The sequence below is a fragment of the Sceloporus occidentalis genome, unplaced genomic scaffold (genome assembly GCF_023333645.1).
Source record: "Sceloporus occidentalis isolate IW3139 unplaced genomic scaffold, rSceOcc1.0.p SCAF_1, whole genome shotgun sequence".
In the NCBI taxonomy this organism is placed as follows: Eukaryota; Metazoa; Chordata; class Lepidosauria; order Squamata; family Phrynosomatidae; genus Sceloporus; species Sceloporus occidentalis.
In genome coordinates this window covers 2,410,962-2,426,758 of record NW_028316981.1, presented here as the reverse complement: position 1 = coordinate 2,426,758, position 15,797 = coordinate 2,410,962, and the positions used below count along the sequence as shown (strand labels likewise).

The 15,797-nt window shown below is 42.9% G+C and overlaps 2 protein-coding genes across 2 annotated transcripts in view; one reads left to right on the top strand and one right to left on the bottom strand.

Moving 5' to 3' along the window:
- LOC149320357 (uncharacterized) overlaps positions 1-15,797 on the top strand; it is a 126,427-nt gene that overhangs the window by 16,199 nt on the left and 94,431 nt on the right. The window lies entirely within an intron of this gene.
- On the bottom strand, positions 8,611-14,733 carry LOC149320361 (uncharacterized). Its single transcript, XM_089501949.1, has 4 exons — positions 14,658-14,733; positions 12,938-13,051; positions 12,042-12,162; positions 8,611-10,202 (listed from the first exon to the last, which is right to left on the bottom strand). The coding sequence occupies exons 2-4, from the start codon at positions 12,971-12,973 to the stop codon at positions 9,253-9,255; spliced, it is 1,107 nt and encodes a 368-aa protein (XP_089358075.1). The 5' UTR covers positions 12,974-13,051; positions 14,658-14,733; the 3' UTR covers positions 8,611-9,252.

Here is a 15,797-nt window from a genome sequence, read left to right as displayed (position 1 = left end):
TTTTTTAGATTTTTTTTTAAAAAATATGCGTATTTGTGTGAGAGGGATTAATAATAAAAATATAGCATATTTAAATGCTTATATGAAAATAAAATAAATATGTAAATCTCGTTTATCTTTGTTAGCTCTCTGGGATAAATCATTATTGCTCAACTTCTGTGTAGGCCAGGCACCAACCACACAAGACCAAGTGGGAGCGAGGCAACAACCTGCAACAATTCCACAAGACACACTTTCTACTGCCTGTTCCAGGCACAACACGCTTTCTATACAGTTACTCTCATCAAATTCACCAGTTTTACACTATTACCTGCATGGAGCCACAAAACCAAAGGGGCCCCTGTGGGAATGTGGTGACTTTCCTCTCATTTTCAATTTTGTGTGGCAGGTGTCTGGCCTACATGGAAGTTGGCATCTTGGGCTTTGTGATTGTGTTCTGGATGGTTTCTTTGCATTAAGGACTAATTTTTTAAAGGCATATCTGGCAAGCTTCAGCTTTAAAACATTTTTCACAGGCATGCCAAACACATCCAAATGAGGTTGGCCTCAGTGTCTGTCAAAAACAGTCCATTCAGCCATTGCGTTTCTTTTTCAGCTTTTGTTCAGTCCCCTTTCAGGCTGCTGCTGTTAAATTCTTGACCAGAAATATGCAAGGAAACATACCTCTACTGAGGACACCATGCTCAGCAGTGCTCCAAGAGGGCTGCACAGTTTATACATAGAATCCATGTGAGGGGTGCAGGTGAGAGCTCAGCCACACTCTCCAGGAAAGCAATCCATGCACCTCAAAGTCCACATTGTGAAATGCATGAGGAGTGCAGCCAGCATGGGTGAATCCTGCCAAATTAATCCAAAGCCAAAGGCACAGGTTTTGGGGATACAAGGCTCAGCAGAAAAGGACCTTGGAATTATTGTTCATTGTAAGCCTCCATTAGTAGAAATATACTTTCCTAAAGCAAATTCTAATGTGGTTTAAATAATATTTCAGATTAAATGAAGAGTGCAAAGGAAAGAAGGAAGGAAGAATTCTTAATTTCAGTAATAGATAATCAGAAAAATTTTGCAGAAAATAACCCAAATCATCAGTTAGGAAGTAATGTATGAACGTGTGATAGTAGTAACCCTAAACGCGGTAGCTAGTTTTTTATTTCTTTTCCTTTTTTTGTTTTGTTAATTGTATGTTCGTCTATGTAATGTCATGTTTATGAACATTTATTATGTTTTACTATGTGTATATATATATATATATATATATATATATATATATATAACTGAATGTCGGTGATATGTACATTTTATGTATTACTTTTTAAATATTTAATAAACATTTTAAAAAATAGAAGCATACTTTCCAAATCAAGGGAAGTAACAGACTCACTATATTCTGTGCTGGTCAGGCTTCATTTAGAGTGCTGCATTCAGTTCTGGGCACCCCATTTTAAGGATAGGTACAAGCTGGAGCAGGTTCAGAGAGGACAACAAGGATGAAAAGAGGCATGGAAAACAAAATCTGTGAAGAAGGTTGAGGGAGCTGGGCTTCTTCAGTTTGGTAGAGAGATGACAGGAGCAACATGATTGCACTCTTTAAATACCTCCAGCATTGTAAGAGAGAAGAGGGGGAAAGTCTGTTCTCTGCTGCCCCAAAACGTAGGACCAGGTCTACATGTCTGAAGATACAGGAGCAGATTTGGATTGAACATTAGGAGGAACTTCTTGATGGTAATAGTCATTCAGCAATGGAACCAATTGCCTAGAAGTGGGGTCACCTTCTTTGGGTGTCTTCCAAAAGAGGCTGGAGATGCTTTAGAGATCCTGCATAGCGCAGGGGATTCAACTCGATGGCCTAAGAGGCCCCTTCAAAATATATGATTAACCCTCAATGTATTTCAACTGAGGATTCCAGAGGCTTGTTATAGAACAGGAACCAAGTCAGCTTTCGATAATCCCAAATCCTGTACCCTTGCATTCAGACAGGGCTCCTCTCCCAGGGCACCATTTTCGAGCAGACACAGCTCACTCCCATCCGAGTAAGAACTCTGTCTTGTATGTTGGGATTGATAATTTGAACGTTCTGGATTATCAAGTATTAATTCCATATTTTTATTTGCTATTGTCACTTTTTCCTTTACATCCAAAATAAAGGTTTTGTAAAGAGACAGTCCCTGTTTGCTCTGAACAAACAGTCCCTTTCTCATACCAAGAGATGATAGTGGGAACAGACCAGGGAGCCATTGGGTCCTTTTAGATAGTGATGTGACGATATTGCTAAAGACACAAATTGGTGATTTCACGGCCCCTTTAATTGTTTTATGTACAAGCTGAGAAATTTGCCATATGATAGCACAAGGAGTGAGAATGTTCATATGGTTCAATTGCAAATGAAGTAAAGGGACAGGAAATTCCTTTTGAAGTTTGTTGTTCTAAATTATTTTATTGTTTTATGCCATCAGTCACATACAAAGCTGTCTTGCCAATGAGATGTTTAAATTGTGTGTTGCTGTTGTTCTTGCAACAACTGGATTCCCATTTGTCAAAGCTCAAAAAGAAAATGTCACACAAAGGAGAATGGGGGTGATGGGAGGTAGCTTGGTCTGGTTTCTGAGAGAAGACAGAGTAAAGAAGACAAGCTGGGATCAGTTTTGACAACAAGTCCTATAGCTGGAGGGGGGATTATGGAAGCTGTAGTCCACAACTTTTCCAAGCTCTAATTCTCTTTCTTTCTCTGCCTTGCTCTATCCAGTGCATACTATAATGCACTATAATGCATTGAAATCAAGGGAGTTATGAAGTCTAGCTATTGTTGGACTGCATGTTCCAGCAGCCCCTAGCTGGGGTAGCCAATGTTGAGGAATGCTGGGCGCTGCAGTCCAACAACATCCAGATCTTGGAAGCTATATGGAGTCAGTCAGCCCTGGTTAGTACTTGTATGGGAGACCGCCAGGGGATAATATTAGCTGCTGTAGGCTAGTTTTCAAAGAAAAAACTGGCAAAATCACCTATGAGGATTACTCACCTAAGAAAGCCCTTGGAAATCACTATATGTTTATGGGCTTCTTGAAGGTGGGGAGGAGAAGACAAGTGCTTGCACTCTCTTCTCTCCAGGATGATGAAAATGGGTGGTGAATCTTTTTAGGGTTTGAGCTATATGCCAGTTACAAATCTACTTAGACTAGCGGCCTGCAAAAATATCAAGGGGGACTTTGAGCCAAAGCTCTACTGATACAAGACACATGGTCTTTTGTGACATTACAGCACAAGGGTGGAAACAATGAAATGCACAGATATAGGATGGTGGACACTTGGTTTAAGATGATTTATACATGTGAAATGGATCTAGGAGTCCAAGTAGACCACAAGTTGAACATGAGTCAACAGTGCAATGTGGCAGCTAAAAAGGCCAAGGCAATTTTAGGCTGTATCAATAGAAGTATAGTCTCTAGTTCAAGGGAAGTAATAGTGCCACTCTATTCTGCCTTAGTGAAGCCCCATCTGGAATATTGTGTCCAGTTTTGGGCACCACAGTTTAAAAAAGCTGTTGAAAAACTGAAGCGTGTCCAGAGGATGACTAAAATGGTGAAGGGCCTAGAAACCATGCGCTGTGAGGAGAGACTTAGGGAGCTGGAGATGTTTAGTCTGGAGAAGAGTAAGAGGTGATATGATAGCCCTGTTTAAACTTTTGAAGGTGTGTTCCACTGTCGGAACAGCTCTTACTGTCAGGAAGGGCCTCCTAATGTTGAGGTGGAACCTTTTTTCCTGTAGCTTGCATCCACTGTTATGTGTTCTAGTCTCTGGAGCAGCAGAAAACAAGCTTGCTCCATCCTCAATGTGACACCCCTTCAAATAAACAGGGCTGTCATATCATCCCTTAAACATCTCTTCTCCAGGCTAAACCTATGTAGTTCCCTTCCTTATAAGGATTGGTACCCTAAAGATTATTTTTGAGGGGTGGATTTGTGTGTATGCCTTCCTGCTTCTGATTTCAGACCTTCAGTTGAGTCTGGAACTGCAGAATCTTGCTGGGAAGGAGGAGAGAAGGCCTTTGGATGCAGCCTGGAGAGGGGAAAGAATCTCTTTGCTCACTACATGGTTGAATTGTGGAACTTACTGCCACCAGATGGGGCCCTGAGGCTGCAAGTGGGTTTTGTGATTTATCAGTTATTGTCTGCTCCCGTCTAATGGGCTAGACTGCTCTTGTTCCCAAACTCTGGTCCTCCAGGTGTTTAGCTTCCAAAAGGAATTTTGGGAACTGAAGTCCCAAACAGAGGTAAACCTTGGGAATCACTGGGCTAGAGGGAGCATCTGTGGTTCTCCTCACCATCCACATTTTACCCTCCTAACAACCTTGTGAGATTGGATCAAGCTGAGAGCAGAGGAAGAGTGACAGGCCTAAGGTCTCCCAGAGGCTCACTGTGGACATAAATCTTCACAGTTCAATGGGGACACAAAACTAGATCTCTCAATTCCCAGCCCCAGCTCTCTAGCTACTATACTGCACCACTGTAGAGGATACATAATGCCATGAAGCTTTGACCCATGGCAAAAGATGTTTTGGATTCAACTTCCACTACTTGCATTCCTTTAGCCTCACAACAGCCTTATGAGGCAGGCAAGGCTCAGCAAGCAACTGTCCCAGTCAACCAGTGAGTTTGGTGGCTTGGATGGGGAGGGCTAGAGCCTGGATTCCCATTACTTCCACCACAATGTCCCATAGAGCCTAACTTTGAGAAGGGCGGGACAAGGCGGTCCAAGTACTGTAATAAGCCAGTTTTCACTGGGGAGGTAGAGAAAGTATAGCCAGCCCCTTCCATAATGATCTACCAAAGTGACCTCCTTCCCCATTCCCATCATTTTCAATGGGGATAGCTTAAACCAGAATCCCCAGACATGGCTATGACATTAAAAGGGAGAATTCCCCCTCCTCAGCAATAATAATAATAATAATAATAATAATAATATAACCCAAAATCACATTTGAGAGGAAGTGTCTAAAAGCTGGAGCAGAAATGGAAAAAGGCTGGAGTGGGCCAAGTGTGATGCACATTTTAAATTATCTTCGCCCCATAATTCCCACCTTGTCATCCATGGGAAGACCAAGGAAAGATGTCTAGCCCTACTGCTTCCCAGCTAATGATTTTGTAAACATCAGGATCCCCCTTAGGAAGCCAATGGGCTGCCTGCATAGATTTAGTCTCCAAATGATGGGAAACAGGATTGTTGACTAAGATGGACCCCAACGAGCACAGATCCTAACATAACGTTTCTTCTGGAGAAGAAGATCCCCCAATTCCCCCCTTCTTGAGTGGCATCCATAGGGGGCATAGTGAAATTATACCCAGGTCACCTCTGGGCTTCTTTGGTGGTAAAGTCCCTGCCATCTTCAATTAACATTTTATTGTATACCACCCTGAGATCCTTGGAAATATAGCCAGGCATAAATAATTCTGCCTAAAAACCCTAAAGGCACCAGATCCTGCCTGATCTTAGAAGCCAAGCAGGGCCAAAACTGATTAGTTCTTGGATAGGAGACATACACATAAGGGAAGCAGCAAGGGATAAAATGGCACACGCTCCAGAGCCTTGAAACAGTGGTACACGCGCTGGTAACCTCTCGACTTGATTTCTGTAATGCGCTCTACATGGGGCAACCCTTGTACCAAACCCGGAAGCTTCAGTTGGTTCAGAATATGGCAGCCAGGCTGGTCACTGGTTCTTCCAGGGTCAGCCACATAACACCTATCTTGAAAGATCTGCATTGGCTGCCTATTCGCTTCCAGGCGCAATACAAGGCATTGGTCGCGACCTATAAAGCCCTAAATGGCTTGGGCCCAGAGTACTTGGAGGACCGCCTCTCCCCATATAATCCGCCCCGCACTCTCAGGTCAGGAGGGAGACAACTTCTGCGAGTTCCTGTGACGAGATTTGTAATAACTTCGCAGAGGGCTTTTTCGGTCGCTGCCCCGCAGTCCTGGAACTCTCTCCCTATCAAGCTCCGCTCAGCCCTCTCCCTTGAGTCCTTTAAGAAGAATTTGAAGACCCATTTGTTTCGGCAAGCTTTCCATACCATGTCTTGAATTGTTATCTGCTCCTGTAATGATGTCTGATCGTGTTTTAGCTAGGGGGTTTTATTGATGTTTTTATTGGTTTTAAGTTAGGAATGAATGATGGCTTTTATGATGTTGTATGGTTTTATCTTGGGGGGTTCCTATGTTATATAATGTATTGTTATTGTTTTTGTTATTATTGTTAACCGCCGTGATCATTGGAACGGCGGTATATAAATAAACCTTCATTCATTCATTCATTCATTCATTCATGTGCCACCATACAAACAAATGGGACTTGAGCATAGTTGTTTTTTTCTCCTATGCAGGGGTTCTGGAATGGATCCCCCACATATGGGAAGGGCAGACTATATTCAAGTTCTTTCTCCTATTTCCACACTGAGCTACTCAAGGTTACTGGAGACATTTCAATACAAAGTTCTAGCTTTGCAGATAGAAACAGAAGATAAGTGGCTGTAAAAGCCACAGGCAGAGAATACAATAAAGTCTATTTAGGTTCGGTTAAACAGGAAAGGTTTTTGGAAACATTATTACGTTAAAATCTACATCAAGCCTTCAGTAAGATATGCACTGCTGTCCCTTCTCTGTTCCACTGGAAAAACCAGCATCAGTGCTTCCTTTGGACAGATTCTGTCTCTTGTGTAAAGTCTACACACACTTCGGTGTGAGTGACATAGGCTCTCTGATTCCTCTGTTTCTCCAGTTTTGGCAATATGGCCGGTGGGTGGATGTGGTGGTGGATGACCTCCTGCCTGTTGTGTATGGAAAGCTATGGTTTGCAAGAGAAAATGATGACTTCTGGATGCCTTTGCTGGAGAAAGCTTATGCCAAGTGAGTGCGGCAGAATTTCTTTATGCAAATTCTCAGGTGGATGGGCAACTTACGCAATATAATGCTGTATTGCCTGTGCCTTTACTTTTACATACATTGTGGCATTTCATCCTGCATTAAGAGCTCAAAGCTCAGAAGCAAATTGGGTGGTTTGGGATTTTTAGCATCTGCACCAAGCAGGAGAAGCAAAGCTTAGAAAGTTATTTTTGAAGAGTATTGCAATTTGTGCCTGTTCTTCAATACAACGTTTGAAAGGTGATTTGGTGTTATTGCTTGTTGTAATGTTGACAAAGTAACTAATTCTGTGGCTTTATACATAGTGCCAAATGCTGGGTTTTCTATTACGCTGTTACTTTTTTTGAAAGAAAGAACCTAGAGATTGCCATTAAACTTGAAAAATGCCTGTCTACAGGTCTATAAAATGCCCTTCAAAACTAACATTTGGAAGCAACTGGAACCTTTACTCTTTACATTACGCAAGAAAAGTTCCACTTATTCCTTACATTACTTTTGAAAGGTGTCCTCCTTATACAGTGCTCTTGCTGCCTGAAAGAAGGGAATTAGTTAATTATGGTTGTTATTAGTAACTTGTTGCTTTTGAGCTCAGAACAGAACTGCCTCTATAGGACATCAAAAAGCTAATGCTAGTACATTTAATTAAGGTCCAAAACATACTGCATAAGGACAGGTTGCTGATATTTAACCCTATTTCTTTGGGTGGTCATCTGCAAATTCACACAAATGGGTTATTCTGCACCTGTGCAGAGCCATTCGGAACCAGTCAGTCCTCTATATACATGGATTCTTTCTCCAGGGATTCAAGCATCCATGGCTTGAAAATTTTAAAAAATATCTAAATTCCATAAAGCAATCCTTGATTTTGCTATTTTATATATGAGACACCTGGAATATTGTGTCCAGTTCTGGGCACCCCAATTTAAAAAGGATGTGGAGAAACTGGAGCGTGTCCAAAGGAGAGTGACTAAAATGGTGAAGGGTCTGGAAACCATGTCCTATGAGGAACGATTTAGGAAGCTGGGGATGTTTAGCTTGGAGAAGAGAAGGTTAAGAGGTGATATGATAGCCCTGTTTAAATACTTGAAGGGGATGTCATATTGAGGAGGGAGCTAGCTTGTTTTCTGCTGCTCCAGAGACTAGGACCCGGAGCAATGGATGCAAGCTACAGGAAAAGAGATTCCACTTCAACATTAAGAGAAACATCTTGACAGTCAGGGCTGTTCGACAGTGGAACACACTCCCTCAATGGAGAATGATGGAGTCTCCTTTCCTGGAGGTCTTTAAACAGAGGCTGGATGGCCATCTGTCGGGGATGCTTTAATTTGGATTGCCTGCATGGAAGGCGGTTGGACTGGATGGCCCTTGCGGTCTCTTCTAACTCTATGATTCTATGATTCTCCAGAGTCTTAGACCAATGCTCAAACCACGACACCACACTGACTCTGAAGGCAGGTAGGCAGGCAGGCACACACAGATACAATTAAATACATAAATTTAAAAAAATGTTCCAGGTTGAGAGATAGAGATGGCTTTTCCTCTCCCCCTTGAGATCTCTATGTATTTCAGAATGTAGTATATACTCCGAGGTAATTTTTGAGAATTAGAAAGACACAAAAGTACAGCTCTCCTGAAAGAACTATTTATATACATATACATACATACATACATATATATATATATATATATATTCATTCTGAGCACAGGTAAGTAGATAATAGGCATCAGGTGATTTACTGAGAGGCTAAACAATGACAGCCCAAAGCTTCAATTTGTTTATACTGAGAATGTCCAATATTCTGCCACTGCAAAAGAATTTACATACCGTAATATATTCAAACAGATTCACTCCCATAACAGTTCTTTGCTATCTTTCAAACACTTTCCACATTCCATACATTTAAATGGTTTCTCCACTGCATCAGTTCTCCTGTATGGACTGTCTGATGCCTCAAAAGGTTTGAACGGTAAACAACCTTTTGACACTCCTGGCACTTGAAGGGTTTCTTTCCAGTGTGGACACTTTGTTACTTCAGAAAGTGTGAGTTCTGAGCAAAGCAATCCCCACACTGATGACATTTGTATGATTTATCTCCTCTTCAGATTCTCTGATGAATCACAAGAGCAGAATTTTCAACATGTCCCATCTACTGACATTTGTATTTCCTCTGCAGATTCTCTGATGATTCCTAAGGACAGACTTGTCAGCAAAATATTTCCCACATTTCAGGCATTTGTATCATTTCTCTCTTCTGTAGATGCTCTGATGAATCATAAAGGCAGATTTGTCAGTAAAACATTTCCCACATTGCTGGCATTTGTATAATTTATCGCCTTTGTAGATTTACTGATGAATCACAAGGGCAGACTTGTCTGCAAAATATCTCCCACATTGTTGGCATTTATACGATCTCTCTCTTCTGCAGATTCTCTGATGAATCAGAAGGATGGACATGCCAACAAAACATGTCCCACATTGATGGCATTTGTATGATTTCTCTCCTCTGCAGATTCTCTGATGAATCTCAAGGGCAAACATATGAGTAAAACATTTCCCACATTGATGGCATTTGTATGATTTCTCTCCTCTGCAGATTCTCTGATGAATCTCAAGGGCAAACATATCAGTAAAACATTTCCCACATTGATGGCATTTGTATGATTTCTCTCCTCTCCAGATTCTCTGATGAATCTCAAGGGCAAACATATCAGTAAAACATTTCCCACATTGATGGCATTTGTACGATTTCTCTCCTCTGCAGATTCTCTGATGAATCTCAAGGGCAAACATATCAGTAAAACATTTCCCACATTTCTGGCACTTATATGATTTCTCTTTTTTGTAGATTCTCTGATGAGTCACAAAGGCAGACTTGTCAGCAAAACACTTCCCACACTGCTGGCATTTAAATGGACTTTCTCCAGTTTGGACTTTCTGGTGTCTGTCATGGTTAAACTTTTTAGCAAAACATTTCTCACATTGCTGGCGTCTGGATGGTTTCTTTCCTGTGTGGAGACTCTGATGCTTCAGAAAGAGTGAATTCTGAGGAAAAAAATCCCCACACTGCTGACATTTATATGGATGCTCACTTATATGGACATTCTGATGCCTCCAAGGGTGGCATTTGTACAATTTCTTTCTTTTGTGGGATCCTGTGTACCTCACAAGATGTGAATTATAAGCCAAATATTTCCCACACTCTTGCCATCTGTATTCTTTGCCTGATATGTGGATTCTCTGGCAGCTCATAAGATGTAAATCAGTGCATACAGTCATCTTTCTCCAGTGATCTCCTGGGAAGAAGGACAAGGACAGATAAGACTGAATTAAGCATTAAGAAAGGAAGAACTTCTGGAAATGGAACAATGGAAATAAGCAAGCTTAAGACCTGAACAAAAAGCAACACCAGGGAAACAGGAGCCATTGTGTCCACTACCCTCCACTCATGGATATTACTCACAAGAGCTCAACAAAACCACTTAATATATCTGACACAATGGACCTGGGGACAAACAGTCGCCTGGGAAGCCATTGCTTTAAGGCCCTCCTTTGGTCCTTCCTGATGGTATCTCCTATCTAGAGTGTCAAAATAACCATAACAATAACTTCTATATGAAAGGATGAGCAATAGAGCTGGAATTCCAATGATAGAATCATAGAATCGTAGAGTTGGAAGAAACCACAAGGGCCATCCAGTCCAACCCCCTGCCATGCAGGAACTCTCAATTAAAGCATACCCGACAGATGGCCATCCAGCCTCTGTTTAAAGACCTCCAAAGAAGGAGACTCCATCATCCCCCATTGAGGGAGTGTGTTCCACTGTTGAACAGCCCTTACTATCAAGAAATTCCTCCTAATGTTCAGGTGGAATATCTTTTCCTGGAGCTTGCATCCATTGCTCCGGGTCCTGTTCTCTGGAGCAGAAAACAAGCTTGCTCCCTCCTCAATATGACATCCCTTCAAATTTTTAAACAGGGCTATCATATCACCTCTTAACCTTCTTTTTTCCAGGCTAAACATCCCCAGCTCCCTTAGTAGTTCCTCATAGGACATGGTTTCCAGACCTTTCACCATTTTAGTCGCCCTCCTTTGGACACGCTCCAGTTTCTCCATGTCCTTTTTAAATTGTGGTGCCCAGAACTGGACACAATATTCCAGGTGAGGTCTGACCAAAGCAGAATATAGTGGCACTATTACTTCTCTTGATCTAGACACTATACTTATATTGACGCAGCCTAAAATTGCATTGGTCTTTTTAGCGGCTGCATCGCACTGTTGACTCATGTTCAACTTGTGGTCTACTTGGACTCCTAGATCCCTTTCACACGTAGTTTCATTCAGCCAGGTGTCCCCCATCCTATATCTGTGCATTTCATTTTTCTGCCTTAAGTGCAGTACCTTACATTTCTCCGTGTTGAATTTCATTTTGTTAGCTTTGGCCCAGCTTTCTAGTCTATTCAGGTTGTTTTCATTTTCAAGTTATCATTTGAGTGCTTCATGCATGAGTCAGGATTAGGACCCAGATTTCAGTAAGCCTCAAGGCTACAGAGAGCATCTCAGACAGGGGTGGGCAACTGTTTAGAGTTAGAGAACTGCATTTTTGAAACTATTATATCCCCCAACACCCTCTAGAACATGTGGGTACAATTTTTCCCATTTTCAAGACTAGGCTGGGCCTTTTCTCCCAAGATGTAGGACACTCCAGATGCTAAACTGGTGCAAGGGGAATCAAGAAATATGGCAAAATTGCTCCCCCCTGCACTATTAAAGGGTGTTTAGGAGCATTTAGGGGGTTAAAATCTTCAACACAGTGCAGAACAGATAAGCAATAAAAACCCAGGAAAGCCTGGTGGTCAAACAATGGCCCTTAGGAGCTTCATGTGGCCTCAGCGAGTCAATTTCTACAACCCTAATTTCACACAAGAGAGCAACACACACACACCACGTATTCTGCAGGGGCCTCCCCGAAAGTTTGCTAACCTTCGCCCAGCATGTCTTCCATTTTGCTCCTCAATCAGCAAAAATTAAAATAAAAAACATTTCACCAATGCAGATAGTATGCACCTTTTTTCTAAGTAGGGTCATAATCTGGGAAAGAGACCTAGGAACAGTACTGGATTCAAGCTTCTTACCTAGGGAAGACACATTCTCATAGGTTTCCATCATGACCGCCTCATACAATAATCTTTGGTTCTGATCCAGCAGATGCCATTCTTCCTCCGTGAAATACACAGCCACATCCCCAAAGGTCACCTGCAACAGAAAAGAGCCCACATCCAGAGACTAATCAGATGTGGAGGAAAACACATTGTGCTTCCCTAATAGGGTTTTCATCAGTTCAGAATAAAGACAGAGACTTTTAAATATTCTCCCATTGATTTTCTTTAATTCTGCCCATCTTGCAGACTAGCACAAGAAAGAGGAAGGAAAAAAAGGTTACAGCCTGGTTCCTTGATGAGCTAGCTTTCTCATGTGAGGGGAGATTTTGTTTAATATGTGGGAGATTTTCCACATAGGTCCTCCTAACCTGCACTATTAGCTGGGCTGTGTCCAGGGCAGTCTTGTCCAATCTCTTGTCCTGCTGATAGTTTAGATTTTTACTCCCAATATTTCCAATTGTTTCCCCATGTTAGTCAAATTATTTTGGCACCTAAGGCATAGAAAACCACAGGGAACTTCTGCCAATCTCTGGTAGTAAAAATGCAAGAACAATAAACAAGAAAACAAACAACTACCAATTCATGATGGCTTAAGACAAGTTGCTTGAATCAGCTGCCTCCCTCCCTCCCCCAAAGTGGTGGCACCAACCCTTCCTAAAAGCCACAAATTTAATCTTAGCTCAAGTATAGGACAGGCCTGAAGAGTCACTGAAGGGCCAGCATTGGGCAGGGAGCCCAGTCGCACTACTCCTGGCCCTAACTGGCTGGGGGAGGATCAAGGGATCCTTCCATCCTTGGTATCAAATATTTGGGGCTCTCCACTGTAGAATAGTGGCTACATTTCAAAGAAGGAAGGAGAGAACATGCACCTGTTCCAAGGGCATCTTTTCTGCAGGTTCTTCCATGGAGTTGAAATTCAATAGAGACTCTCCCTTCTTTTTAAGTCAGAAGACCAGGCAGGTCAATGCTGGACTTCTGACCACCTGAAGAAAGTACAAAGAAAATGTTTTACATGCTCACAACTTTATATTGTCTTCCATGGACCACCAAAAGGCCAAATAAATGGCTCTGAAAGCAAATCAAGCCTCATTCCTCAATAAAAGCTAACATGACTAAATTGAGGCTATTATACGTTGGACACATTTGAGAGGACATGACTCATTAGAAAAGATTATAATGCTCTGTATAAAGCTGAAGGCAGAAGGAAAAGAGGGAGACCCCAACACAGGAGGATTGACTCCATCAAGCAAGTCAAGATGCTGAGCTTGCAAGACCTGAGGAGGCCTGTTAAAAACCAGGGTCTCTTCCTGGTCTCTCATTCATAGGGTCCCATAGTTTGAAGCAACATGACAGCACAGAATAAACAAAAATGTCTCTTTTGTGGAGCTTCTTCCTTCTCCATCAGTGGAATAAAGGAAGTCAAGAAAAGTTGAAATTGTCCCAGGTTTGGTTTGCCTTACCCAGGAGAGGAGTGGGCAGAAACGCTCTTCTCTTCTTCTTCCTTGCCTCCTCCTTCTGCTACCCCCCCCCCCCATTAAACAGCCTTGCCTTCCAGCCAGGACTAGGTTTGCCTTCTGGAACCCATAATAGTCCCCCCTCATTCCTCCATCTTCCCCAGGAAAGCCCCTCCATCTGGGATTACCCATAAGATTTAATTGTAAAGCAGGGGTGAGGACCTTGCGGCCCTCCAGGTGCTGGTGGACTGGAAATCCCAGGTCTCCTCACTTACTGGTTAAGCTGAGCAAGGGGCTGATGGGAGCTAAAGTCCACCAAGATCTGGAGGACCACAGGATTCCCACCACTTCTCAAAGAGAAGAAACTGCAACCCATGGAAGAAACAGAAGCTGAACCATCTGCCCTCCTGGCTTCAGAGGCAGGGAGACAGAGAATGGGAAAAGCTTCTGCACCAGTCTTCCTTCAACTGAAAATATGTTTATATACTCACAAATGCAAACACATCAAGCCTGCCCACCCTCCTTTCAAGAGCGATTGCTCTCTCTCAGCCTTCCCTGGAAAGGAGCTGGTTGCCAAGTGGGCCTTTGTCTAGTCAAAGTCTTCTTCTTCTTCTTGCCGGAGGTCCTTGTAAAGTTTGTAGGCATAAAAAGAGACACAGATGGACAGACTGGTGCCTTCAGCTCTTCTTCATCCTCCAAGGTTTAAATGAACAGCAAGCTTAGCATTCCAGAGAGGCAGGAAATGTTAAGATAGGGCAAATACAGTCCTCATTACTAGAAGGAGAACAGGGCTTCTTCCTCCGCCTCCAGCTTCTTCTAATTTCCCCCTTTTACAGCCTCCCCTTCCAGCCAGGACCAGCTTTGCCTTCTGGCACTCCATAGTAAGTCCCCCATCCCTCCAGGTCCCCAGGAAAGCCCCTCCAAATGTGCCCAGAGCCAAAGAAGCCCCAACAAGGATGCTCTCACTTCCTTGGTCCCCCAACAGCTCTGTCCCATTGGGACCCCAAAGAGGAGGAGGCATCCAGGTGGAAAGGTCTGGGGGAGAGAGAAGGGGAGTCCTCTCCCCCCCCCCCCCCCAATACACAACATAGCTCTCATGTAAGAAATGAATTCTCTATGGATCCCCTATTATTACCTTCCTTCCCTCCAGACTCCTCCCAAACTCCTTCCTGTTTCCCCTCCAAGGATGGAATTCAGAAGGTCCCTCCTCCCTCTCCTCCGGAAGTGACGTCAGAAGGGGCGTCACTCAATATGGAGTCAGGGGGTTGGGTTGGATGGCCTTAGTGGCCTCTTCCAAGTCTATGATTCTATGATTTCTCCTCCTTCCCCCTTAACACTTCCTGCCTCTCTAGGAATCTGGCCTTGCTGTGCTTGGAGGACTGGAGGGGCAGAAGGAGGAGCTCCTCCCTCCCTCTCTCTCTCTCCTTCCCAAGTCACACTCTCTCAGCCTCAGGGGAAGGCAATGACAAGCCTGAAGAGTTCTTGCCAAGCAAGTCCCATGGTGGAGTCACCTTAGGTTGCCATGTGTTGGAAACTTGAAGGAACCCAACAACAGCAACAATAACAACACATATATATGAGCAGATATATATTTAATAGATATTGATTTTTATCTATTAATATCAATCTATCTCTATTTATTTATATTTAGATATTTAGGTTTGTGGAGATATGTATATATTCATCTCTCCATATCTGCAGCTTTGATATTTGTGGATTTGATTAATATGTTTTCTCTAGGAATATCTAGGTCCTCCAGTGCAACTCTATGGTTAACTTTAACTAAAAGTTAGAATCATAGAGTTGGAAGAGACCACCAGGGCCAGAAAGACCGGGAGATTCCTAGAGAGAATACTCTACTAGTCCTTTGTAGCTCCTCCAGTGCAGTTCTATGGTCAGTGTCTGTCAGACGTTGACCACAGAGTTGCCCTGGAGGACCTAAAGGTTCCTAGAGAGATGTCCTCTCAGGTAAAAACATGGTGTTTTTGTTATTTGCAGTTTTTCCATATTCATGAGGGTCTTGTGACCCTAACCCTAGCGAATATGGAGGGGCAAGTGTATATAAAACAAAATCCGAGGCCAGGGTTCAAGTCTCTACTCAGCCATGAAACCTGCTGGAGGACTCATACTCTCTCAGCCTCAGGGAAAGGCAATGGCTGACCAAATCTTGCCAGGGTTACTTGGCACAAGACAACAACACCAAGAAGCCTCTCATTTGCACCTGAAAGAAACAAAATCCCAGAGAAAACCATGGAGAAGGGGAAGGGGCTAAAGA